Raw genomic sequence first — 26045 nt, 5'->3', positions numbered from 1 at the left:
AGTTTGTTACAAGTATTTTCAGTGGCTATTCATCTAGAGGCCAATATTTTTCTGACATGCGCAAAGTTGTCAACAGCAACCATCAACAATATTCAATGCATGCAGTGCGAGCGAGATGAAATTTTGACGGGTAAGTTTTCTTTGTTAATTTTCTTGATAGAATTAAATCTGAAATATGCTTTATATGGTATCGATGATAAGAGCTCTACTAACTAATGATATAACAATTTAACGAATCATAAATGAGAAAAACAAGGGATTAAAAACACGAGCATGACAAAAGCCTTGTGTCTTGTGAATGTGAGGCCGGACTGTCAGCTGAATGACTGTTGTTGATGTGATGAGCCGTGAGGACGTGGAGGAGGACTCATTGTTGACTCAATGTTCTCATTGTTGAATAACTCAGAATGTACTGTCATTTCGGTCATGCTTTTATTAAATGTCTTTATGTTCAGTGCTTTGCCTTAATTTTTTTAATGTTTAATAAAGTTGAGGATTTAGTCGCTAGCACCTGCATTTACACTAATTTTAGTGCAATTGCAGATGCTAGCGTGCCATGTGTATAAGTACCAAAACCTTATTATAATTATAAATTTTATAAAAACATGCAAAGTCAGCTCTACTCTATACACTACAGTCATGACACTGACACTGACAGTCAGACAGAACAACAAAGTAAAATTACTTTCTCAAAAAATTATGTTTCTTCGGAGGGAGTCGTTCCTCACAATGTTTTGTATTATCAGCTCTCCACCAAGTTTGTAATATGCGAACACAATTATTTTGAGTAATAATATTAATACCAATAGTGTCCAGTGCCTTTAATTAAATGTGAATTCTAATGTTAATTTTGTTTTTGGGGGGTTGACAGTGACCAGAGTCCAGACAGCAGAGGCAACATGTCGGGCGTTGAAGAATTAGAACAACAAGCTCATCATCTTGTTGACCGTGTCATCGACAACTCCATCAAGAGAGTTATATCAGAGCTACACAGCGGGGATGAGTCAGACTTAGGACGTCCAGTGTCTGCTGTTAGAGACTACGATAGTTTATTATTTAGAGAGACAGAGGATCATGATATTCAAGACATTCATTGGATGACGATTGATCAATTCACGATCGAGAAAGGAGAGGCTAAGATTAATGAGTTTGTCAAGGTGAGTTGAATAGAGTTTGTTTGTTATTATTAGAATAAATAATGTGTAATTTTAGAAGATTTGTAATAATTACCATGACTTTTTACCTCCAGCAAAGTAAAACTAAATAGGTTACCAACCAGAATACCATAGTTACCATTGCTACGTCTGGTACCCGGTCATTTCTTGCATAGGCAAGAAAATTGCTAAGCAAAATTGTCTGCTAAACAGCTTTATGAAATTGGCCCTTGTATTAAACCTACACTCCGCTGCTGGTTAACTAGACTGCTGTGCCATGACATGCCACAAGTTTTACTGATATACTATCATCCAGGCCTAAAGCCCCATTCATACTTCCTGCGAATGCGAATGTGAAGCGAATTTGACGTGAATTTGATGTCACAACCCTCCTTTCACAGCGATATTTGCTGAGAATTTGTGACGTCAACATTCGCTTCGCATTCGCAGGAAGTATGAACCGGGCTTTATACTATACGGAGGCAACTTTGTCTCGTTGCCCTTGAAATGCTCGAATAGAAATTTACAATTTCCTCAGGAGAAAATGCTTTGGTGCCCTTGCTCTTTCAAATAGAAGCATAAAGACCTCATCATCTGATAACTTTTTCTTTCTTCCAACAGACGTGGGAATACCAAAACAGCTGGCTTTACTGCATCGATTTCCTAAGAGAAGAAGACGATAAATACAGCAAGAAGTATCGATATCAAGTGCGATGGAGTTTACCAACTAGAAGGAAACCCATCCCTAGAGCTGCTGCCTGTGTCTATTTCACCATTGAGGTCTCCAAGATTAAACCGGGGGTGAGAGAAATCATTTTAATAGCCACGATATTTTTCCTACCTTAGTCTGATTTCTGATTTATCTGGAAAAATTGTGAATATATAGCCTGAAACATAAGGTTGTGTCCGAAACGACGACTTCGGCAACAGCTAGATCAGCATGTCTACCAATGTTAAAACTAAAGCTGAAGTTTCCTGGAGGCAGAGGTCGCCCTCAGCTGTGCTGGATAGACAATGTCACAAAGTGGATTGGTAGGATAGTTGAGAAGAGCAGCAATTGAAAGAGAATAGGGCCCAATTTCATGGCTCTGCTTACCGTAAGCACAGAATTGGCGCTTACGGAAGCAGGGAATTTGTGTTTACGGCAAGCGTTTTTCACGAGTTAGCGCAAATTTTTACTTCTGGGCGTGCGTACTCCATGTTACTAGGCATTCTACGCTTACAAGCCTAGCGCAGAAATTCGGCGCTTGCACGCAATTGGGGAATCGTGATCGTAAGCGCAGAATTTGGCGGTAAGCAGAGCCATGTAATTGGGCCCAGGTGATTGCAGTGACTGCAGGAGTGCGCTCCAATACAATCAGGATGAGGCGGCCACGGATGCGTGTCTTTGCGAATGATGATGGTATCCAGTCCAACTTAACATAATGAAATGTTTTATTTTGTTTACCTTTTAGCACTATCCAATCGAAGTTTACTACGTGTTTGAGACCAATCAGTTGGTCCACAAGCCAGGTCTGTCTCGCTTCAGAGAGCGTTGGCTCAAAGATGTCATCGAGAGCAAGATCATGATGATGGAAACTGTGGACTTCTGAGATGTTTAGAAAATGAGACAGATAGACCCTTTGTATACGCCGCTGATTCTGCAGAAAGTTCCCTAATGATCCAGTCTTTCCAAGTTCTGATAAACAGTTTGAAAAATCTCCATTTGGTCGATTTCACAAAGATAGTCTTAACTTAGGACTAGTCCTAAGACTTATTAAAAACTTAAGGCTTGTCCTAACTCAAGATAAGGCTAGTCTTAAATCTTTGTGAAATCCACCCCTCGATTAGTAATTTGTATCATGACGTCACACTTTGCTTAGCATCTAAGAGCGATTTGCAGTTAAGATCAACCTTAGCTCTTGCAAAATGGAGCCCCAATTATGGAAACTTTATCCCTATTTTGTTGAATGTTTCTTAACTCTAAATGTATGAATCTATACCAACATTCAGAAGCATTTGTCTTTTTAAAGTTATGGTCGGTAATAACTCCAAACATTTATGACCATAAAAACTCCAAGCTATTTTCCTTCATCCCGCCCAGGTAGTACTAAATAAGCAGGCCGCTGCTTTTCAAAACTAAGTAGTCTACCGGATTCTGAAAAATTATTCTGCAGCAGTAGAATAAGTAGAAAGACCTTTTCTCAAAGACCAAATCTACACAGCAAAGAAGGTATATTCATGCAAAGTAGATAGTTTTCAGTGACTTCATGTGTATCAGATACACACGAATCACTAAAAACTAAATACATCGATGTCTCACCATGCAATGCCTCAAATCCCACAATACATATAAAAGTGTACTCTGTTAAAAGGCACAGTCGTTTTCTCAGCAAGTAGACACTGTGCAGCTGAAAATGCATTATGTTGACAACAAATCTTTGAGCCTACATTTAATGCCATTTGTTGAAAATAATGACAAACAGTAACACTACTATTCTCTGTTTGTCTGTTATTAAATTAACCTCTGGCGGCTCCAATAGACTTTAAATTCATTTTTACTAGATTTATGGTAGACTTTTAGACAATAAATCTTTTTGAAGAAATTTTGTATAATTTATTGAATACAAAGTTGTTAGAATTGTACATTTGTAAATATTACAATGCAATATTGGATTTTATCAATAAAAAAGGTTGCAAGAAAAAATGATTTAAATTTGTCCAATAATTGACTTGACTCGGGAGGGTGTTTTTGTGATTAAAATAGAAGAACTGACAATAAAACAGTTTTTGATCAAAGTAATGTTATCACATAATATTATCCCAAAATACAATTTGAACTATATTGAAGATTTAAAGTGAAAGATGTCAATGAGAGACACAATTATTTTAATGATGAAGGGAAGAACTCTGTTTAAAAATTACTAATGCAATTAAAACATTGCATTGATTCGCAACTATTGATTAGTTATATTATTTTATTGAATAAATTGGCAGTGATAGATTAATAAGTACAAAATAGTTATAAAAATTCTTTAAAAACGCTTCTTTGGCATTGTTATCAATCCACTTTAACAAAGAATATGGCCTTTGGTTAAAGTATTGAATTCCCGCTTACACTTTTGTTTCACACGTCAAAAAAATAAACCACAAAGGAAACTGACTGGGTAAATGTTTAAATAGTTTTGGGTTCAACAAAGACAAATTTACCAATGCAGGACTTGAACCTGGTACCTCCGGATTAAGCGCTCTACCAATTGAGCTATTATAGAAGTCTGTTGGCGGTCTTCCTGTTTTGTCAATATCTTTAAAGCCATTGGACACTTTCGGTAAACAGTATTGTTCAAGGCCCACACTTCGTGTATCACAACTTATATATAAAATAACAAACCTGTGAAAATTTTGGCTCAATTGGTCATCGGAGTCAGGAGAAAATAACGGGAAAACCCACCCTTGTTTCCGCATGTTTCGCCGTGTCATGACATGTGTGTAATTCTCGATGACGAGAATTGATATTGTTTTAATGTTTTCTCAAAAAGTAAAGCATTTCATGGAATCATATTTCAAGAGAAGTCTTTCACCATTACCTTCTGTAAACCCAGTAAGTTATTTGTAAATCTGTGAACTTTAAAAAAAATTCTGTTCCGAAAGTGTCCAATGGCTTTAAGGGCCATTGGTGCAGTTTGGCTTTCAGCATAGCCACACGGCCCTTCCATAAAAAACAGCCTGGTTAACTAAAAAAATTACACCTTTAAAAATCAGGTACAGAAATATGCCGTTTTGGTATAATTGGGACGAAAGTGTAAAAAAGAGGCAGAGACAGAACATGTTAAATTAAAAAGCATACATAGTATGCCTTTGAAACTTATAAAGTGCCCTCAACTTATCCTGAAATTATCTAATACAAAAATTGTTCAAGTGCGCTGTTTCTGGCCCATATGAACCAAGTAGTTTGTTAAAACCACACAGACAACTTATTCGCGTATCTCTTTCCATACTTTGCATTAGATTATTTATACAAGTTTTATCTTGAAGTATTCTTTAATATTCATAAGAATTATTTTAAGATGTTCAATGTTAAGATTAATTTCTTTCTTACAAATCCAAGTCATACTCTGGGTAAAATAGTCCAAGTTAGTTTTAAAAAGCATGTTAGACATGGCTATATTTGTAGAATATTAATAAGTTAATAAATATATATTTTCTTGGGTATTCAGTTACAAATATTGCAAAATTACAATATAAAAGTTAGAATTTTCTATACTAAAAAAGGTTAAAATGTCCATGCTAAGGTTTCTGTGAAAATATTTTACAAGTTTTTTTAAAAGTGTCTTAAACACCCCAGTCTCACTTAATTCTGATCAAGACATATTTAAGACTTGTGCACAAGCCGTTAAATTTTTGCCGCAGTAATGACTCCAAAATGACTGCTCTTGTAAGACTGCTGGCTCCCGACTACTCCCCCATTTATATTTACAGGGGTACGTAGTCGCTAGAGCAGAAGTCTTGCTGAAAACAGTAGTCTCACAACAGAATAATCCCACAAGAGATGGTAGGCCATCACCTTGACATACATTTAACGACTTCTCAACACGTCTATTCATATCTAGAAATTAACAGGAATCAAATTCATCAAAATATATTGTTTCCTTATTATTTTTTTTCCAGTTAAAGAACAGTTTAGGTATTGTCAGATAAGTTAGAAATGTTTGAATAACAGTTTTACAATAAAGATATATCTCTGTCCTATACCATGTTTATTTATAAAATGTGGAAGATTCCGTGCATTTTCCAAGCTTCACCCAGAAACATATCGCCAAATTGGTATTTCATGGTTTTTGCATAAACACTGGGTACTCAAAAACAGGTGTGATATTTGGTCCTTAGAAAACAAAATTACTTTTTTCTTTCCCCCTTTTTTTTAAGGGGTGACCTAAATGTTATTCTATACTTTTCCGGCTGTTTAATCACAGTTTTTCAGATTTTTCAAAGGTCCAAAATAAACTAAAAATCAGCCCTAGGTAGGAAGAATATCATGCCTGTGAAAATCTTTTCACAGCACAACCCTATTTAGGTCCAGTTTGTGTTTGTGTCTTGCTTTGCCTCGTCATAGTTTGTTGTAATTTCTTGAGGTTTTCTTTAGCATTGTGAGACTTTGGATCCAGCTCTAAGGCTGCTTGATAATGCTGCTGTGCTTTGCTGTATTTCCCCCATCTATGATACAACACTCCTAGGTTGCCATGGTAATTCGCCAGTCTAGGATTCAGATGAATGGCCTTCAGAAACATGGCCTCCGCTTCCTGAATTTGAAAAAAAAAAAAAAAAAATTTACTTTAAACTTTACACACAGAAACAAAACAACTGCCAAAATTAAAAACTAAAAAAAATGAACCACCATTATAGGGTTCGATAGTAAAGTTGATAAATCTTAATTTTCTTTTTTTGTTCAACCCCAATTTAATGAAAATTTACATCGTCAGTTTCCCTTGTGTTTTAATACTAGATGTTTTCTTTGTTCAACCCAATATCATATGTTCAAATCTTCTTAACCAAAGAAATTCTGACTTTCCCAAATAATTTACATATCCTCGAAAAATAAACCCTTTTGTATTTTATTTAAACTTTAACTATAAAGTAAACATACATTGCAAAATATTTTCTTAAATAAAACTGTCCGTCTTATTCACTGGTTAATTACTTTTTCATTATAGTTTGGACTCCAAATTAGACTTCTAATTATATTTTCTAAAAAAATAATCAACCAAAATAACCTCATAGCGTCCTTCCTTGCCGAGTACATTTCCCAATCCGTAATAGATTGATGGTTCGTCAGGTACATGTTTCATTGCCTCCTTAGCAACCAAGATGGCGGTCTCATGCTGGCCTACATACGACGACATCAAAACAAAACATTTATACACAATGAACCAACTGCAGACACAAATTCACTACAACTTCAAAGGCTATAATTCTATGACATCCAAAACAACCAAAAAACCACCATAATGAAAAGATTGTTAAGTACAGGGTCATAGATTGGTTATAGCCACAATTTGGCAATAAAAATACAGTTTAAAGGCACTGGGGTCACTTTCACAAAGAGTTAGGACTAGTCCTACCTAGGAGATAATAAAAACGTATGGCTAGTCCCAAGTTAGGACAAGTAACTCTTCCTAACGCGAGATAAGACTAGTCTTAACTCTTTGTGAAATCCACCCCAGGACATCTTTGGTAATTGTGAAAGGCCAGTATTCTCACTTGGTGTATCCCAACACTTGCATAAAATATAAAACCTGTGAAAATTACTCGGAGCAATTATTTTGAGTAACTACCAATAGTGTCCAACTTGCCTTTCATATTTCTGGTTTGATTCTTCACGAACAAAACTGAGCTCAAGATTGGTGGGGAGGAAGTGTGATTATTTAACCCAGGAACCTTTTTAAGATGAATGGAATAAAGGGTAGGTAACCATGATTGCTCGTTTGTTAGCGAGTGACTCTGACAGCGGGGATAAAATTTCAATAAATTGGAAAAGTAACTTTTCAAAACTTCAAACTGCAAAACAAAACCACCAGTCACAAAGTGGTTTTAAAAGAAAAATGTGTGGTTAAAAGAGTTGCAACAGTGAGTGCAGAAGGAAATAGCTTTGTGGTGAAAGGGAGCTTTGGAATATGAAACTTTTCACAGGATAATTGCCTTTTTCACCGGAGATTTTTAATATAGTCAGGTTCACAGTGTTAAGATTTAATATTTTGTTTTCAGAATCTGTATAAAATCACAAAATCAATATTTCCATTCTCCCGAGGTTTGCATGGCAGCCACTTTGATTTTTTCAAAATAGCCACCAAAATTTAAATATTTGGAAATATCATTGCATACAGATGACAAAAGGATCCTGATTTCAATCACAAAATCTACATTTTCTGCGGGCAATTAAAAACCTTCTTGTAACAGTAAAAATTACCCAAATAATGGCCATCTTGGATTTTTCCAAAATGTAAATAGACTTCATTGAACCCAGTGGTAAAAGTCACAACTGTCCAAACATACACTATTCAAACAAACTTCACTTCAAAGGAGTTTGGGACTTAAAGCTGATTACTTTTCGTCAGAAACTTGCTCTTTAGTGTTATTGCAGTCAGGACATTTGATAGAGAAAGAAGCACCATGGTAACATTTTATTATAGACCATCATCACAGAGCAGCCATCTTGTCTGACCTCCACCCAGGGCCTATTTTCATTTTAGCAGAAAAATCCTACAAGTGATCTGGCGTCCCTCTCGAAACGAAGGAGTGGGTTTCGCACAGAGCACCCGGGTGCCGGCCACAATAACAAAGTTCTTCACTTGGCAAAAAACTGAGTAAAGCACCAGTCACAGAAACTTATACTTTATGGCATTTTGACTGGAAACAATTGTCTGCTTAGTATGATTTTACTTTGCTTAGCAAGTTTTTGAGCATACAAGCTTTACTATGAAAGTGAGCTCAGGTCAGAGTAGCCAAACCGAGACTCGAGGAAGAATCAGTCGGGCACCTATGGGATATTATAACTGTAATTGCCATCATGGACACAGGGAACCAAACAAAGGTGGCTGCAGTATGATGAAAGGTCTAGGGCTGTGTCTGAATTCAAGGCTTTGGCTGTGGCTAATGGCTGAATCACTAAGGAGGCCTTTGTGCTGCAACAATTGTCAAGTTCGCACAAGGACTGTTGTTGACAATGGTTCGAGTAAGTTTGCCCGAACTCTGTCTAGTCGACTATAGTTGTTCTACGCTAGTCGACTATTTGGAACCAACCTACTGGGCATAGTTGTATTGGTGGTTATCAATAGGCGCTTTCATAGCACAGTGCAGAGTGGACCATCAGAAAATGATAGAGTACATTGAGCCATCAGTCCCATTGACAAGACATGACTAGAGTTTGCACTATAACTTCTGAGCACATGCCCAACATACATCAATAAACAACCACTATAGTTTATAACCATTGGACCTTCCGCAAACTTAGCGATAGCCGCTGCTGCCAACAGCTATATAGCCAGAACCAAAGTCGCTTGTTTATTGAGGCCCTGTCCGAAACGACGACTTTGGCTACAGCTATGGCTAGATCGCGCGCATCTGCCTATTCTTCAACACTGGCAGACGGGCTCTAGCCATTAGCTGTAGCCGAAATTGCCATTTTGGATACACGGCCTTAGGTTAGTTCTTACCAGCGCGGTCATGTAAAGTGGCAATGTTTGCCCAGGAGCTGGTGTGATCTGGCTGCAGTGAAGTGGCGTTATACCAAGCCAAGAGGGCGTCATCGTGGCGACCCAATTCAACATACTGCACAGCAAGCACAAAGTATGCGTTTGTTTGCAAGGTTGTGTGCAATGGTGGCCAAATAAAGTGAATATTGTTAGAGTTATCACACGGTTAATAAACGGTGTTGTTATCAAGGTTAGTTAGGAGAAAAATCACCATTTCAAGAACAAAACAAAACTGTAAATGTACGAGGTACAAGTTAAAGAGATTTTAGTCAATATGCAGGTGTAGTTTTTTAGTAAAACAGTTTAGTAAGAGATGATTTTATAATGGAAGAATGAAAAATGTCTTATAACAGAGTCTACTACATGTAAGTTGTAGTTTGCCTTTTTAGTTTTTGTTGTTAGATGATTTGGGAAGATTTGTAATCAGTACAAAATATATTATGCACAGCACTCCATGAAACACACTCATTTTAGGATCTTTCTTTTTTGACAGGGACAAGTAGAAACTGATGTCATGAAGATATGAAACCATATTGCTATGGAAACTCTGTATGGATGATTTGAACTAAATGAGACAATCTCAAATGTCAAACAGCACCATTGCTGTTCAAAAGGCAGTACACCATGGCTCAAAGTTGTATGATGTCAAAAACTTCTTTTGTTACACGGCTCGAGACAATTCGTAAATGCTTTTACTTTATTAGGTTATAAAGCAAATTAAAATATTCTATGCTATAATTTCATGCACAGTTGCTTTGCTATCTAATCTATTCTGATTTGATTTGATTGGAAGATCTAAAACATAGACATGCCAATTAGTCTACTTATCTAAATAAAAATGGACTCCTTGGGCTTTTTCCAAACCTTAGCTGAGACTTCGTCTCCAGGCTCCGAAAATTAATGATGGATCCCAAGCCAGAGCCAAACAGGCCCAGAAATAGAGATTTTTATATATGACATTTGAGATTTGGTTTTGCATTAACCAGACATTGGGATTCTAATAGAATGTTTGGCTGTGGACAACCAGTTTTCATATTTTTTTAAAATATTTTTTTGGTAACCTTAATTTGAATGTTTCCTATGAAAATGTATATAAAAAATGCTGCAGTGCAGTACTATGAGAAATAACGCAGGTCTTGAATTTCATCTTTGAGAGGGTAAGGTCTATTTTATTTTGCAAAGGGCACTTCCATTAAAAGTTCTTCAAGTGTATGGGTAGCTTTTGAAGGGGCACCAAGGTCATGCCTAGAGCAACAGAGTCTATGACCTCCGTGGCATCTTTGGTCTCTGTGTAATTCTGGGAATGAAAAAAAGCTTAAACAAAAAGCAGAGGGCATGTCATTCATTAATTTAAGTTGTTCTGAATCTCGAGTTGGATTGACTTTCAATCTATGGCATGACCTATTCACAGTTTGACCTTCGATCTTTGACATGACCTATCCCCAATGAGTGTGTTTTTTAACTTTCCAACACACCAAAGTCTCACCCAATGATTCTAAGTGGACCACGGCGTTACTCCAAGCCCTAGCATGGTCACTTTGGAATGATGTTGCATTCAGCCATGCCCTTAAAGCCTCGCTATCACGCTGGAGATCCAAGTACTACGAGGGCGCCATCATGCGTACGGCGAAGAGGAAGGAATATGAGAGAAAAATGAATGCGACAGACAAGGACCAAAACACAGACGATGAAACCTTGGCCACTCTGTTATCAATGATGCTGTACTTATTCCCCCAATTCCTGTGTCGAGTGTCACATAAGGCCCAGTAAAAAAAGAAACATGTTTAGCGTCCAGGTTTCTCAAAAAAAGGAAGGAGGAGGGGCTTTTTATTTTTTATTTCAAGATGGCCGCCATTCTTCTAAAAATGTCAAATATCCATTGTCTTTTCTACTGCTCAAACACACATACATAAATGAAACACTTTGGTCAAGACATTTAGACAAGACATTCAGATTGTTTTAGCTGAGATCGTTTAAAATAACCCTTTTTTCATAAAAAATATTTTAAAATCATTTTAAAAAAAAATCTAAAAAAATGTGCATACAAAAAATAAAATAAAAATAACAAAATGAGGCGGCCTGTAAAAAGGAAGCGGGCAGGGACGCTAAACATGTTTCAGTTTTTACTTGGCCTAATAAAGATCATTCAATTCACTGTGGTTTTGAATGAGAGATGCACTGTGGGGCATGCAAACATGTAGTGATTGCATCTACTCTATACACTGACAACCCTCCTACTGTTTGGCCATTCAATATTATCCACTGTGGTTTTGAATAACGGGTAAACTATGCCAGTCTGCAATAGATCTTAAGAATGCACCTATACACAACAGTACACAATGTTAGTTCTGCACACAGGCTGCACCATACAAAACCCTTGCAGTTGAATGGTTGCGTTGGTAACCTCACTGGAAAGTTAACCAAAAGAGTAGGACAGCTAAACCATAGTCAAACAGAGTTCCCAAATGTCCATGTACACAAAACAAGCAGGCACTCACGCAAACAAAACAAACAAACAAACAAACAACAACAAAATCAGTCAACAAAATGGAACAAACCTAACATCTTATTTCATGCACTTCATTTCAATTGATCTCAAACAAAAGTTTTTTGTTTCATCTGGAATTTCATCTTTGAGAAGGCATGGCCATTTGAAAATCTCAAAAGTGTATGGGAAGCTTTTTGAAGGGGCACCAAGGCAAAGACCAGGGCAACCATCGCCTCTGTGTAATTCTAGAGCTGCCCAAACAAATATCTCATGAAAGAAAAATTGTAATAATCATACTTTAAAGCAGGATTGTCAAATCAATTTTCTTTGGCTTAAAATTTCAAGGAATTGGGCAAAAGACTGTTTTATGTTCTGCCTCCTAAAAGTCTCCCTTAAGCTCAAATTGAATCATAGGATTTTTTCCCCAAATGTGTTTATATCTAAAATTTCGGGGGAAAAAAACATCAACTGAGGGTAAGAAATGAAACCAAGTGCTACAAGTGAAGTATTTGAAGCATGCTAGCAAAACTAAAAACTATCTCATGCAAACTGTATCATGCTACACTATAGTATGGCCATGCTGCTTTATCTTTATACTAAGAGGGAATTTGATTGGATGTGTGTGCATTATGACATCAGTTTTAAAGAATTTCAACCAATAACAAGACTTGTAATGTAATGGTGAAAATGATGAGTGGAACACAGAAGGTGAAGTCTCTTAAAAACAAAATGATGGGAAAAGAAGATTAGAATGAAAACATAAATTATCAATTCAAAATGTGTCAACAAGTGTTAACCAATTCACGTTGGATTTCTGAGAAATTGTTTGTGCCCAAAAACAATTTCATTTTTTTTGGAGCTTCTTTAAAAATTGTTTTCCTTTCAGAATATCATTGCCATAATGAACACTGACTTGACAACAAAGTTCTAAAATTTAGCTCTCAAGTCGTGACAAACCGTCTGCTGTAATTAGTCAGTCCAGAACAATTTAGCTCTTATACACGTCATCCAACATGAAGTGGTTAAGAAACGTTGATATTTACTGGTTCAACATTGAGTTGAAACAAATAGGAAAATTAAGCTTGGTCTGATCGTTTTGTTTTTTCAGTCACTGAAGTGGTTAAGAACCATTGAGATTAACTGGTTCCACATTGAGTTGAAACAAATAGGAAAATTAAACTTAGAATGATAATTTTTCAGTCACTGAAGTGGTTAAAAATCGTTAAGATTTACTTGTTTAACATTGAGTTAAAATTAAACTTGAAAGATGGGTCCAACCATCTTTTCAAAACGGATAGTTTTCCCCGAGAACCGTTTTAATAAAAATAGTAAATCAACTAAAGACAATATTCTGCCAATGCATCTTTCGATGTTCTCAAATACAACTGTGGAGCCTCCCCTTTTCTTTTATACTAGGCCACTCCCACATTAATTGTCCCTCAATCCATGATTTCTCATTAACCCGGAGGTCATTGGTTCAAATCCCGCTCTTGTCAATTTGTCTTTGTTCAACCCTAAATAAATTATATTTCAATCAACTCCTTTCTGCATTTGTCCTGTCGGTTCGTATTTTCACTGTCATCAAATGGACACCACTGAGTTTCCCTCTCTACAATTATTCAAACAGAACTCATATTTGGGCCACTTACCATGTTACCCAGATTAAAGTAACAATCTGCGTATCTATGACGATGGTATAACGCCGTCTGATAACTCTGCTCAGCTTGAGAGAACTTCTTGGTGGCCGCTTGAACGATGCCAAGATTCATCCACGCCGCAGCAAACTGGGGCCTGGTTGAGAAATCAGTAGAAACGCTAAACAACCCTCTTCTGTCTGAACATTGAATATCATCTACTGTGGTTTTGAATGATTGATAAATAAACTGAACTATAAGCCTGCAATATAATAATAACAATAATAATATCGAAGTCTTATATAGCGCACGTATCTACCAAACAAGGTACTCAAGGCGCTGAGTATATACAAACTTTCAGAATGATAGGTGATGAATTTTGAGACCCAATTAATTAGCATCTTATAAGGGTTTACAAGGTGCTACGGCGCATACAGCAGCCACAGCAAGGAACACTGGGACGAACCCCTTCTCTTTTCGAAAAGTGCACTGGGTTCTTTTACATGCGTTACACAACACATGGGACCAACGGCTTTACGTCCCATCCGAAGGACGATATATGATATCAAGTGGTGAATAAGTCTACGCAGTACAGTCAACCCTAACCAAATAATATCATCCTCAGTGGGGAGTTAAAACTAGCATTGAAATAAAATGTGTTTCTGACCTGATTCTCACAGCATGTTGGAGCAATTCCTCCGCCTCCTCGAGATGTCCTTGATCCTTCAGTAAATTGGCAAGATTATTCATGGATTGGTCGTACACTGGATTCAAGCTGGATTCAAAACACAAGTTCGGACAAATTTACTCACAGCTACTGAACTAACGAAGGCCTGGGGTTTCATCTTTGAAAGGACAAGGCCATTTTCACTTTGTAAAGGGCACTTCCATTGGAAAATCTTAAAGAAAATGGGAAACTTTTGAAGGGGCACCAAGGCAAAGACCAGGGCAACGGAGGCTATGGTCTGTGTGTAATTCCAGGCCTGCAAAGGATTGTTGCACAGTTTTGTTTGTTTAATTTTTGGGTTAGTTTTTGTTTACTGTAAGATAACCCCGAACAAGGCTTAAAGACACTCTTGGCACAGGGTTACAAGAAAAAAATTATTGATATGGAAGATGAAAATAACTCAGGGGAGCCTATCATTGAGTGTTGAGTGTTGTTCCTAGCAAGGAGCTGATCGATCATTATATCAAGATATTAAAACCATCCAGATTGTAGGATGGAGGGAAACATGCACCAGGCAAGGAGTTTCAAAGAGATGCAGTACGTGGAATAAAGCTATTGGAATGCCTCCTTGTTCTACATCTCAGCAAACCAAGTGATATAAATTAACACATTCTGATAGAGAAATAAGAAATTCAAAGTTGTTTTGTCCAAAAGGGTTTTCGATTTTGCTAGAAACTAAGAGAGTAGGACCTACCTTAGGGCTTGTCTGTAGTATGTTATTGCCTCGTCTATGCTGCCTCTGTCTGCTGCGTTCTTTCCAATGTTATAATGGACCTGAGAAGAATGACAAATCACACACACATGTTTATTATATTGGACCTACAGTTTGACATATCTTACACACTTGTGTGGAATGTTTGGTTCAAAAGTTAGGACCTTTTGAAATTAGATTTTGTCATAATCTGAAAAATAACCCAAACTGGGGAAACAGCCTGTTTAATAAAAACAGCAACTATTGATGACTAAGGGATGAACAAATAGAACATGTTTTATTCAACTTTACTTAAGAAAATGTGAAAATAAAGACCCTAAAGAAACATAAAACCACATAAACAAAAAATTTATAATCTTTTTTTTTTCACCCTCCCATCACTCAACAGCCCTGTACTGGAAAGTGGGTTGTGCGACAAGCGCCTCATTTTTTGTTGAGCCCGTCACGTATTACAACAGACCTGAACATACTGACCAGTCTATTAATGAGTTTAATTACCAACCTACCTTAGCATTTAGTGGGCAGACGTCTAACCCAGCCTTGTAGAGTCTTTCCTCTGTACTCCAGTCTTTGTTACGGCCGATACACCGACTCACATAGTACACCAGAACACCAACCACGACACACTTCATAACCTTGCAGATGAAGTAAAAACAAAAACAGGGTAACTGGAGAGAAAACTTTCAGGCTGAACAAGACATCATCTTCAGATAACAAAATAATTTAATGCTCACAAAGTTTATGTTTTCGGGTGAAAATGTGTGTCAAACTTCCTAAAAGTGTCCCGCTAAGTACCCCGAAAAATGGCTGCCAACTAGAAGGTTTTTGCGTTTTGACATCATGCATCCAGGTCAGACCCAAGTCAAGCAGGTCACTTGAGTTTGACCCGGGTGAGCCATGGCATCAAAGCTTCTCAAATGCACTAGCGGCAGACCTGAGTCAACCCGCAGAAGCTAATTGAACACATTGTCCGGAGTTGGCGAAATACAGAACTCTAAAAGTCTTCTGCAGGCGACAACAAAAAACATGCAAACATATTTACCGTTCTACCACCAGGCAGATGAGATGATAGTCTGTTGACCATTAGCGTCAGTAACATACAGAAGCCTAGACTAGGTAGGTACAAGACTCGTTCAGCGATGACAAAACCAACTCTAAAGAAGAGATTAGAGGCTGGCAAGAAAGGAATTATCAGCAGAGCCATCGCCATTGTCAAAACCCTGGAGAATGAGAGAGGGAAAAACAGAGGATGTCAAACAAATTTTTTGAAGATTTAGAGGGAACCAGACACAAGCAACTGACCTTACATTGCACCATGTACTAGGATTGGTAGTGCACCTTAAACACAGAACACCGATCATGAAAGAGTTGTTGTTAACCCCAGTGTTTCTGGTTCACATAGCAGTACCCTTGTTATCAGGTTTCCTCCAGGCTCGCGAGCTACAGTGATTAACCTCACTTATGAGGCATCCTTGGTTTCATTACAAGAAGTAATAACAACAGTAAACTAGAGTGTCTGACTAAAAACTAACTTTTTTGCAAAGCAATTGCAAGCAAAATAATGTCAGAAATTGAAAATATTAGTTGTCTTTGCTGTGTGGGATTTTTGGAGGTGCTTGACTGCAAATTGATTTTTTTAAAAATTAAGTATGGTCATGCTCAGAATTATATAAAATTATAATATTGTCTGACAAAGGGCATGATGCCTAAGATTTACTGTTTTAAGGTAATGTGCCACAGAGTCAAATTGTCAGTAAGAAAACATACCTTCTCCTCTGGCTTGGCGGATCCATAAAGCACTTGAAGATCAGACAACCCAAGAATACCCACAATGCAATAGGGACCAATACTCTCACATCATTGGCGGATTCTATCAATGACACACAGCCCATTGACCAATCAAAACAGAGCCAGTGAGGCACCATCAGGAGCCAGACATTGATGGAATAAATGAAGTTGTAGTTCACTATCTGTGATTAAGAATACACAAAATGTAGGAAACTAAATTAAATAAATGACAATAAACACAAGAATGTTTTCAATCAACAATTTTTGGTTACAGATTAGTTCATTCCTTCCAATCATTAAGTTTCCAAGAATCAGTTACTATTAGAAATATTGATAAAATATTTAGAACTAATTTGTGCAAAGAATCAATCTTCTTTATTAAAATCTCTTTTTGTTTGCAATGTAAAAACTTTAAAATGCAAAAAGTAATAGTAAATTGGCAGGTACAACCATGTGTAAAATCTCCTTGTATGTGGGACTGTGGCACTGAAAAGAGCTGGATTGGTTTTAACAATTAAAAGAGTATACAATTAACTCACCCTTGTTATAGCTCCTTCTGCAAACGAAGCCGGGTTGTCAAAATGCTGAAATGGTGGAGGACCACCCCCCATAATAAACAACCTTCCGATAAGAAGCCCAACTCCACAAAACCCCATTATACACAGTCTGGTTGCTAAGGAATGCAGCCATCTTGGATCTAGAGAATCGTCTTCTTTGGTCTGGTTTCTATGACGACTAAGATAATACTGGAAGATTTGAAGGACGTCTAATTTACAGTTGATGATGACATCGTAAATTATACAGACACCCTTTACAAGAAGACAGGAAACATAAAACCCGAAAAGATTATTAGACGTAAATAGACGTACATGTATTAGATGTAAATTAATTATGTGATTTTAATACATCTTAAATATTATTATTTTAAATAAGTATACCATATTGCAGCCTGGTAATTCAAAACCACAGTGGCATGTCATGGCCGAGCATGTCATGGTCTAAAGGATCCAGCAGCAGAGTGTGTTGTCAGCACCAGAGTGTAGGTTCGAATCCCAGTCATGACTTGTGCCCCCCCTCCCTTTAACAAGGCTCTAGTAATTGCTTCGTAAAAAGTTGGGAAGGTAGTGCATTCTGCTCTACCAGCCAGGCTCCTAGTGGAAGATACCCTTGCTTACATCCTGATGAAATAAGAAGGAGGTAACCCTTGTTGGCACTAGCCCCTAATGTAACATTTATTGTATCTTTCTTGATAATTTTGCCTATAAATCAGCAATTTGTTGACAAAAACTATCTTCGACCCTACCTTAATTGGTTAAACAATTTATTAGTAACAGCTAATTCCATTGTTACTTACAATAACAGTTATTCCTTGTTCTTTACAAAGCATTGAGGCCATACAGCACAGTAAACAATAAAACAATCTCAGCAGAGAATGGCCACATCCTCCTGAAATCGAAATCACAAAAGGGACGTCAGCGGATACATTCAGCAATTGTCAAAACATAATATAATAATAACAATAATTTATTGATTTCTATTGCGCCTTTTCCATTCAATTTTCAAGCGCAAAGCAATAAGGATTGCTACAAACATTGGTAAATTAAAAATTAATCTGTGAAAAACTTGGAAGCTAAACAATAAATGATTGCTTTATTCCATGTACTGTATCTCTTTGGAACTCGTTGCCCGGTGCTCGTTTCCCCTCATCTTACAATCTAGACGAAAGAGGAATATCCATTCTCAAGCTCTTATCTTAAGTGTTTTCTTCTAAGACCTTTACCAAGACTGGCTTTTAGCCTCATCTTGGGCTAACTTGCATAACTTTTTTTCATAATTAAAAACGACAAAAACAGTCAGATAACAATAAGAAAACAAATTAATCGGTAAAAGGCATTGTAAAAAGCATCCCTCACAGTTAAACCCGGTTCATAATTTCAGCGAATGTGAATATGAAGCAAATTTTTGACGACACAGGGCTGTTTCACAATGAATGTTTTGCAGAAGAAGCGGACAATTCATTGCGAATTTGTGGCGCCAAAATTTGTATCGCATTCGCAGGAAGTATGAACTGGGCTTCAGATTTCTAAATGGTATATCCAGAGAATACTTTATTGAACTTACCTTTTGTCAAAGCAGAAACGTAAAAATAAAAAGACTGAAAAAAAAATAATGCACATAACAGATCAGCTCTTCCAACAACACCTGCCACCTATTAAGAAATAAATGAAAAACACAATTGTCATTATTGTATCTCTCTTAAAATGAAAACCAGGACCCTTAAAAGCGTCTAGCGCTGTGACCCGTAGGCCTGAAGATACCTGTGGTGAGGATGATGAAAAATCGTTCAGTTTTTCAATGTGGGAGGAAAACCACAACTAGCATGACTAGGAGAAAACCCACGCAGACAGGTAGGGACTGAAAACCCAATCCACCATGTCCTAAAGCAAGGCTTCGGTCCAGTTCACAACCGTAGTCCATAAAGGAAAGGCTGCAATTTTTCTTATCAGTGAAATCAAGTTCATGTTCAACCTTAAATTCCATGGCAGACCTAATACTTCAAGGAGGCAATGAAGGCAATTGATTTCATGCTCCTGTTCATTGCCTTGGTGCCCTTGAAATGATCCAGTGGAAATCCTCCTAGGGTGCCCTTTGCCAAGGAGAAAATGCCTTGGTGCCCTGAAGTGCCCTTTCAAAAACAAAGTATACATATGCCTGTCATGGCCTGCATTTTGTAGGTTCCATTTTGTAAGTTCTTAGACAAATAGTTTTGAATTCCAACTACCTGCTTCAAAATACTTCGTTCTTAGGAAGGCAAATCAGTTAAAACCGGCGCCTTCGAATAAGTATACAAAGAAAGTGCACCTTACAAATGCTGTGTTTTATTATTATTATTAAAGGTCACTTACACTCTCAGTGTGAATAGGATGAGCTGTGAAGAACAAAGCACACAGGAGACTAGCTCTCGGAGAGGAGAACCCAAGCTGCCATCGGACATCATCCTCATCGTCGATGTCATCTTGAGACGGCTGATCGGCAAAGAGGATGGAGAAGATGACTAAGGATAAGACACTGATGACGGAGTGTAGGATGATGTTTGTCAGATGGAAACCCAACGGATGAAAACCACAACTGAGAAAATAGTTCAACCTGCATCAGAGAGAAGGAGTTACTCTTTTATCCTCAATTTTATTTTGGGGGATACTTTTACAAGAGAAATAGCCTATCAAGTAATGAACCACAAGGGAAACCGATTGGGTGAATTTGAACATGGTGTCCAAAAGGCAGATGGAAAGTATTTATGTAGGACAACCAGGGCCCGATTTCATGGCTCTGCTTACTGCAGAATTCTGCGCTTACGATCACCATTCTCTGCTTGCATGGAAAGTGCCAAATTTCTGCGCTAGCTGTGTAAGTCGCATCCCCTTAAGGTGATCCCTTTGCTGCCGCTTCCAAGGTTGTATCGGAAACTTAAGTGTGATCTCTTGCTATACGACAGTCACAGTTTGAATGGCCATGCAGAAAGGATAATCCATAATTGGAATACAAAAAAAATAAACATTTCCAAGAAGGAAATTGTTTTTCAAAATGTTGTACATTATCAATAGCTGTACAGTGCTTCTTAACAAGTAAGTTTTAGGCCATTAATTTTTGGAGTAACTACCATAGGTATTTCCTCCCTTTAAACATCGGAAATCATTTGACAAAGGTTAACAGAATTACCTAAATGTGAGAACAGTGAGCGGTCTGTAAGATTTATGACTATGATTCTTAGTAAGTCTCTCTCCCCAGAAATCATCATAAAACAGTTCCGCTATCGGCGTTTCCGGTTTCACGTCTTTGTTGCTAAGCACCGCTTCCATATCATCAAAGACAAAGTCACCATAGAGACTGTTGCCATAGCAAAGTAGAGACAAGATGGCTACCACACACGCCGCTTGTCTCAGCGATAGTTTAGGAACAGGAATATTCAGGTCCCAGTCATCTAAACTTGCTTCTTGAGACTTCTTCAAGATGTTATTCTGAGAGTCCACTCTTTCCGGAGGGTTGTGCCGGTGGACGCCATTTTTCCGAGATCTCAACCCTTGGGGACTCGGCTTTGACCGGTTGTGGTTCGTGGGTCTTTGATGAGAAGTGGCTGGGTTTGGCATGGCTCCGGGGATGCTCCGTGACTTCAGCCGTGGAGTTTGGTCAGGGTGCCGGCATAAACGCATCATCCTTAATGATTACACCATTGCTGTGTGTCATCCTGTAGGAAAAAAAAACACATTTATGAATCTTGTGAATTTACGGAACTAAACAACATATTTAAAAAAACAAAAGATTCTTAGTCTCTGGTTATGAAACCTGTGATGCCTCATAAGTGACAGGTTTCGTACAATGCAAGTAGCTCCCAGCCTTAGGAAATGTGTAAATAAGGATGCTTTGCTAATGCTATGTGAACCAGAAACACCGGGGTTAACTCCTAATTTTCCATGATGAGTGATCAGGGCCCAATTTCATAGCGCTGCTTAACAGTAAGCAATTTGCGTGCTTACTGTAGCAGAACAAATTTGCTTAAGCCTTAGCTTATTTCACAGGTTAGCAGAAAAATTGGGCGGCCATATTGCGTGTTTACTGTGGATTTGCATTGTGACGTCATTTTTTTGTGTGCGGTAAGCACCGGAAGGTTAGCATGCCTTTTCGTGTGCTTACAGTTAGCAGCGCTATGAAATAGAAATCGCACAGTAAGCAAAAAATCGGCTGCTAAGCAGTGCTTTGAATTGGGCCCAGGACTCAAAGCCAGACTATGCTGATCAAAAACACCAAAGCCTGAGTGCGATGCTCTTAACCGCTCTGCAACGACACACCAACTCAAAACTTCCAACTCTACAAAATCCATTTAGATCTTTCACCAAAATTGTCTTGCAAGGTTTAAAAAGAATTTACAACATTTTAGGAAGTTCTATTTACATACCAAAGTGTCCTTCACCACAAAACAGATTATCATCAGCCAACCACAAATTCTTATCAGATAGTTTTTTTAGACAGTAGCCAAGATCAATCCACAAGCACCTATCTCTGCCAAGTTCTTTGTAATCAACAGTCAACAGCAAAATGATCTCGGACTCTCGATTGGTGCAAGCTTAAGTACCGCTTACCTGCCCACTGCTTCAAGGTTGTACGAACAATAGGACAGCCACCATTTAAAGAACTACTGGTAAAGAAAACAACTTGAAATGCCCGTCTGCTTTGCTTAGGTAAACATAGACAGTGTCAGGGCGAATATTTTCTCCTCCGACAGCTATCACACACAATTCCTTGTCTTTGTGGTTAACCACACATCCAAAACGAGGTCCTCAAAAAAACTAGAAAATGGGTCTAAAGGTGGTGGTAAACAACATCAAAGTGTTTGACACGTAGAAATACTCACGTACAACTGGTTTACATAGGGGGGGGGGTTGTCAATTAGCCTCAGCATAACGGGGGTTCTTTGCTTTAGTGTTGAGCACGATTTTGAAAGACATAATAATAGCTGTTTGTTAGAGTGTACTTTGTGTAGCCTTGGACAGTGTTAAACAGATCTGCTGACTTATACAAAGGGATGAATGCAGCTCACTGCGGGGTCTGGTTATAAACATCTCTCAGTAGACTCTCCTTTCATTCAAGATTAAAGGGGTGGTATTACTCTGACCGAAACCTGAGATTCTATTCTTAGTATGAAGCTTTCAGAAGCTATAGTCAAGATTCCTTCAAAGTTCTACATCTAATCAAACCATGGGGATTAACTCCATGATCCAACTGCTAGTGTCAGAGTAATGGGTTCGTAGGGGAAGGGCCAGTACTCAGAGCACACAATAAAATTGCTCATCATACATGTCACAGGAGGGTCAGGCATATATAAATATTCCAAGTCCAAACAATTTGGTAGTAGTGATTTAGGAGATGATGGAATTGTAGGGTTAAGGCCACACTCGACCCAAACTGTCAAGTTTGTTAGGATTTACATAAAATACCCTGAGAATTAAGTTTCAATTCATTGACTGATATAGACCTAACCATGATTTTAATCGATAGTATAACATTTTTTAAAAACGTTTAAACTGGTATTAAATGTTGTTTTGGGTTTGATTGAACAAAGAAAAGTTTACTAAAGCAGCATTTGAACCAACCACTTCCAAATAAACAGCAATTCAAATTTGTCAACATCCATTTCTTGATTCCATCTTCAGAAGAAATCATTTAAAAGGATGCTTATTACTACCATTACCTTTTCTGTTAACAGATAGACTTTCTGAATTTTTTTACAGAAATTATTTTTGGGGTCATTTCCAAAGTACCTTTAAGGGACTCCTTAAACAACCTGACAGTTTAAGCACATGCTGTGATCAACAAAGACCTTTAACCACAGGAACTCCGCAAATAATAATACACAATACATAATATTTGTGGTGCTTTTTCTGTGGTTGTTATTGTGGCGGCGTTTGTTTATTCTTCGGCACTCTAACATTGGATTTCTAATTGAATGGCTATTGAATAATTTTTTAAGACCAATTGAATGGTTATTTTCCTAACAGCTGCAGGCCCAATTTCATAGCTACTTAAGCACAAAATACAGCTAAGCACAACAAAATTATGCTTACCGGAAAAAGGTTACCAGCCAAAATACCATGTCACTTTACTAAATGTAACTGGTATCCTGCTGACTTATTCTAGCAGTTTTAACGCACATGAAAAAAAAAAGTAGCTTTGTCGGACCCAGTGTTCTAAACAACATCATCGGCCATTTTCTGGAGTAAAACATTCGATTTAAGGCAGTTGACACTATTGGTAAAGACTAGCCTTCACAGTTGGTGTATCTCAACATATGCATAAAATAACAAACCTGTGAAAGTTTGAGCTCAATCGGTCTTCGAAACTTGCGAGATAATAATGAAAGAAAAAACACCATTGTCACACAAAGTTGTGTGCACTTATAGATGGTTGATTTTGAGACCTCAAATTCTAAATCTGAGGTCTCGAAATCAAATTCGTAGAAAAATCTTTCTCGCAACTATGTCACTTCAGAGGGAGTCGTTTCTCACAATGTTTTATACCACCAACCTCTCCCCATTACTCGTCACCAAGTAAGGTTTTATTATAATAATTATTTTGAGTAATTACCAATAGTATCCGCTGCCTTTAATAAAATGAAAACCATGCAATTTCGAGGCATTGAAAGAAACATCTTTCTAACCAATATATGTTTATGAATTTTATAATAAACGGTTTGAATAACTCTCCATATGGTGCCACCAACTTCATCAGTTCATAACCTTGTCACTAATTTTTACAAAAAGGGATATCTCATTGAGGTAAACAGGGGTCGAAATTAAGTGTATTTCCATGGTAGTCAGCAGGGCTAGTGACCAATAATTTTTAGTAGCCCTGATAAGATTTTGGTAGCCCGAAAGACACATTATGTCTCGCGTCACGGCTCAAACTTTACAATACACCAATAACATAGTTCTTTATTGTTTGTGATGATGATTTTTGCATTATTTTTCCACTAACCTGTCGGGCAATCAAACTGGAAAAATCAGTAGCCCGGCTGTAAATGTGGTAGTCCCGGGCTAGCGGGCTAGTGGCAATTTCGACCCCTGGGTAAATAAGATACTATACCCCCCTGTGCCAACCCCTTCCCCTGTCTGTAACCAAAATGGCCCACCATTCTTTGTCTAGCTAGCTTGCACTGGAAACTCAGCTCACTCTGCTGTGCACAATTCTTACCTCATTTTCCACCAAACACTTCAAAAAACACCAAACAAATGTCTCCCTTTCACTTTCAGCATTGGTTTTTTCCGCCAGATATCCACGTCTGAAACGTACCTTGACGAAAGGTTATCAAGTACCAAGGTCGGTGGAGCGATGAACAGATCGAGAAATACCAAAAGCAAGAGATTGTTCAGGCTCACTAATTGCACATGAGCAAACAAAAAGCTGCTTTCAAAATGAATGCTTTTGATGTAGCGCTGCTGCAAAGCACATGGAGCCTTTTCTGTGTGTGTTTGTGTAATACATTGTTTACATTCCGATTGCTGTGCGCACCGCGATATCAGTGTGTATGGTGGCCATGAAATGACATTTAGAAATTCATAATGTCTGCGCTCGAAATACCAATACGGAAGGCACTAAATACTTAGCTCCACAGCCGTTCGGCCCATCGGAGAATACCCGAGCGAGAATGACCTTATGACGTCATTTTGCATATGCTTGCATCTTTTAGACATGAAAATATTAACAACCAGGTCCTAGTGGTTAGTCCACTCTTATGTAACAACTCCCCAAACCTGCTGCTACAAATGTACTTGAATAAAGAGGTCTGAAGCAGTGCTTGCATCTTTTAAACATGAAAATATAAAGAACCAGGTCCCAGTTGTTAGTCCACTCTTATGTAACAACTCCCCAAACCTGCTGCTACAAATGTACTTGAATAAAGAGGTCGAAGCTGTACTTGCATCTTTTAGACATGAAATCATTAACAACCAGGTCCTAGTGGTTAGTACACTCTTATGTAACAACTCCCCAAACCTGCTGCGTGGGGGATCGTCGCGAACCGTGCCGGAATGTTCCGAGAGCACACGAAAAGTTCCGAACCGCTGCAGAGGTTAGTTTTTAGTGCCTTCCTCGAAATACATGGGCCTGCATGGTGCGCATGTACACGGACGGGTAGCCAACTTCGCTGCACTGCTACTCGCTGCAAAAAATAGCACAGCGGGACGGGAAGGGGAGGGGCAGAATGACTTAGCTTATTTAGTGGGGAGGTAAGAAAATTAAAAAAATAAAGAAATAAACAATCAGTGAAGCGGGCAAACATAAACAAGAGTAAAATATTGTGAAATGATCCACCTAATATACCATCAATTCAATTCAATCAACATTTATTTTCATATTTGGGAAAAGAGAGAATAGTCAACAAATGAAGTACAATTATATAAATTAAAAACAGTCAAGAGCTGGTCAAGAAAAAAAAAAAATTAATGGAAATGAAATAAAAATAATAACTATATTTGGATACGGAGAAACCAACAATGGGGGCTTTATGAGAGGCTTGTTCATCAGTGACAACACAAATTAATTTACAGCAAAAACAGAAGCAACAAACAAACAAAACATTTAAAATTTAACTCAAACTATCAATTATACTCACATTTAAAATCAATAAAATTTGAACTTTGGTCAGCGAAGTTGCAATAGAAAAATGAAAGAAAACCACCCTTGTTGCACTTTGTGTGCTTTCAGATGCCTAATAAAAAGGCTTCAGGCCTGAAGTCTTTTATTATTTGAGTGAGAAACGA

The 26045-nt window shown here is 37.8% G+C and overlaps 2 protein-coding genes across 7 annotated transcripts; one reads left to right on the top strand and one right to left on the bottom strand.

The window, feature by feature from the left end:
* Window positions 1-45: 45 nt before the first annotated feature.
* LOC139945614 (A-kinase anchor protein 14-like) lies at window positions 46-3242 on the top strand. The gene is made up of 4 exons (XM_071943030.1): window positions 46-130; window positions 872-1157; window positions 1776-1955; window positions 2609-3242. The coding sequence occupies exons 2-4, from the start codon at window positions 900-902 to the stop codon at window positions 2744-2746; spliced, it is 576 nt and encodes a 191-aa protein (XP_071799131.1). The 5' UTR covers window positions 46-130; window positions 872-899; the 3' UTR covers window positions 2747-3242.
* A 687-nt stretch (window positions 3243-3929) lies between these two features.
* On the bottom strand, window positions 3930-24727 carry LOC139945612 (protein O-mannosyl-transferase TMTC4-like). Of its 6 annotated transcripts, none has more exons than XM_071943026.1 (15): window positions 24478-24727; window positions 20452-20977; window positions 19638-19878; window positions 18853-18940; window positions 18086-18177; window positions 17271-17540; window positions 16711-16913; window positions 15986-16163; window positions 15450-15578; window positions 14926-15005; window positions 14172-14279; window positions 13520-13661; window positions 10869-10983; window positions 6905-7017; window positions 3930-6433 (listed from the first exon to the last, which is right to left on the bottom strand). In XM_071943026.1, exons 2-15 carry the CDS (start codon window positions 20943-20945, stop codon window positions 6200-6202), a joined length of 2487 nt encoding a protein of 828 aa, XP_071799127.1. In that variant the 5' UTR covers window positions 20946-20977; window positions 24478-24727; the 3' UTR covers window positions 3930-6199. The 6 variants fall into 6 exon arrangements, 4 of the variants coding, with proteins under 4 accessions (XP_071799127.1, XP_071799125.1, XP_071799126.1 ...); XM_071943024.1 differs by lacking the exon at window positions 10869-10983 and adding an exon at window positions 9344-9458; XM_071943025.1 differs by lacking the exons at window positions 10869-10983; window positions 24478-24727 and adding exons at window positions 9344-9458; window positions 21870-22050.
* Window positions 24728-26045: the final 1318 nt, after the last annotated feature.

The sequence above is a fragment of the Asterias amurensis genome, chromosome 12 (genome assembly GCF_032118995.1).
Source record: "Asterias amurensis chromosome 12, ASM3211899v1".
NCBI classification, from domain to species: Eukaryota; Metazoa; Echinodermata; class Asteroidea; order Forcipulatida; family Asteriidae; genus Asterias; species Asterias amurensis.
Note: the sequence above shows the minus strand (reverse complement) of the source record. Positions and strands in the feature narration are given on the sequence as shown.

Bases quoted from the DNA above. Each gene is read 5' to 3' on its own strand.
- LOC139945612 (XM_071943026.1), bottom strand. From the start codon at position 20,945: ATGATGCGTTTATGCCGGCACCCTGACCAAACTCCACGGCTGAAGTCA. The intron at 18,178-18,852 runs GTAAGTTCAATA...TTTCGATTTCAG, and splicing joins CGTTTCTGCTTTGACAAAAG to GAGGATGTGGCCATTCTCTG. The intron at 16,164-16,710 runs GTATGTTTTCTT...CTCATTCTCCAG, and splicing joins CCGCCAAGCCAGAGGAGAAG to GGTTTTGACAATGGCGATGG.
- LOC139945614 (XM_071943030.1), top strand. From the start codon at position 900: ATGTCGGGCGTTGAAGAATTAGAACAACAAGCTCATCATCTTGTTGAC. The intron at 1,158-1,775 runs GTGAGTTGAATA...TTCTTCCAACAG, and splicing joins AGATTAATGAGTTTGTCAAG to ACGTGGGAATACCAAAACAG. The intron at 1,956-2,608 runs GTGAGAGAAATC...TTTACCTTTTAG, and splicing joins TCTCCAAGATTAAACCGGGG to CACTATCCAATCGAAGTTTA.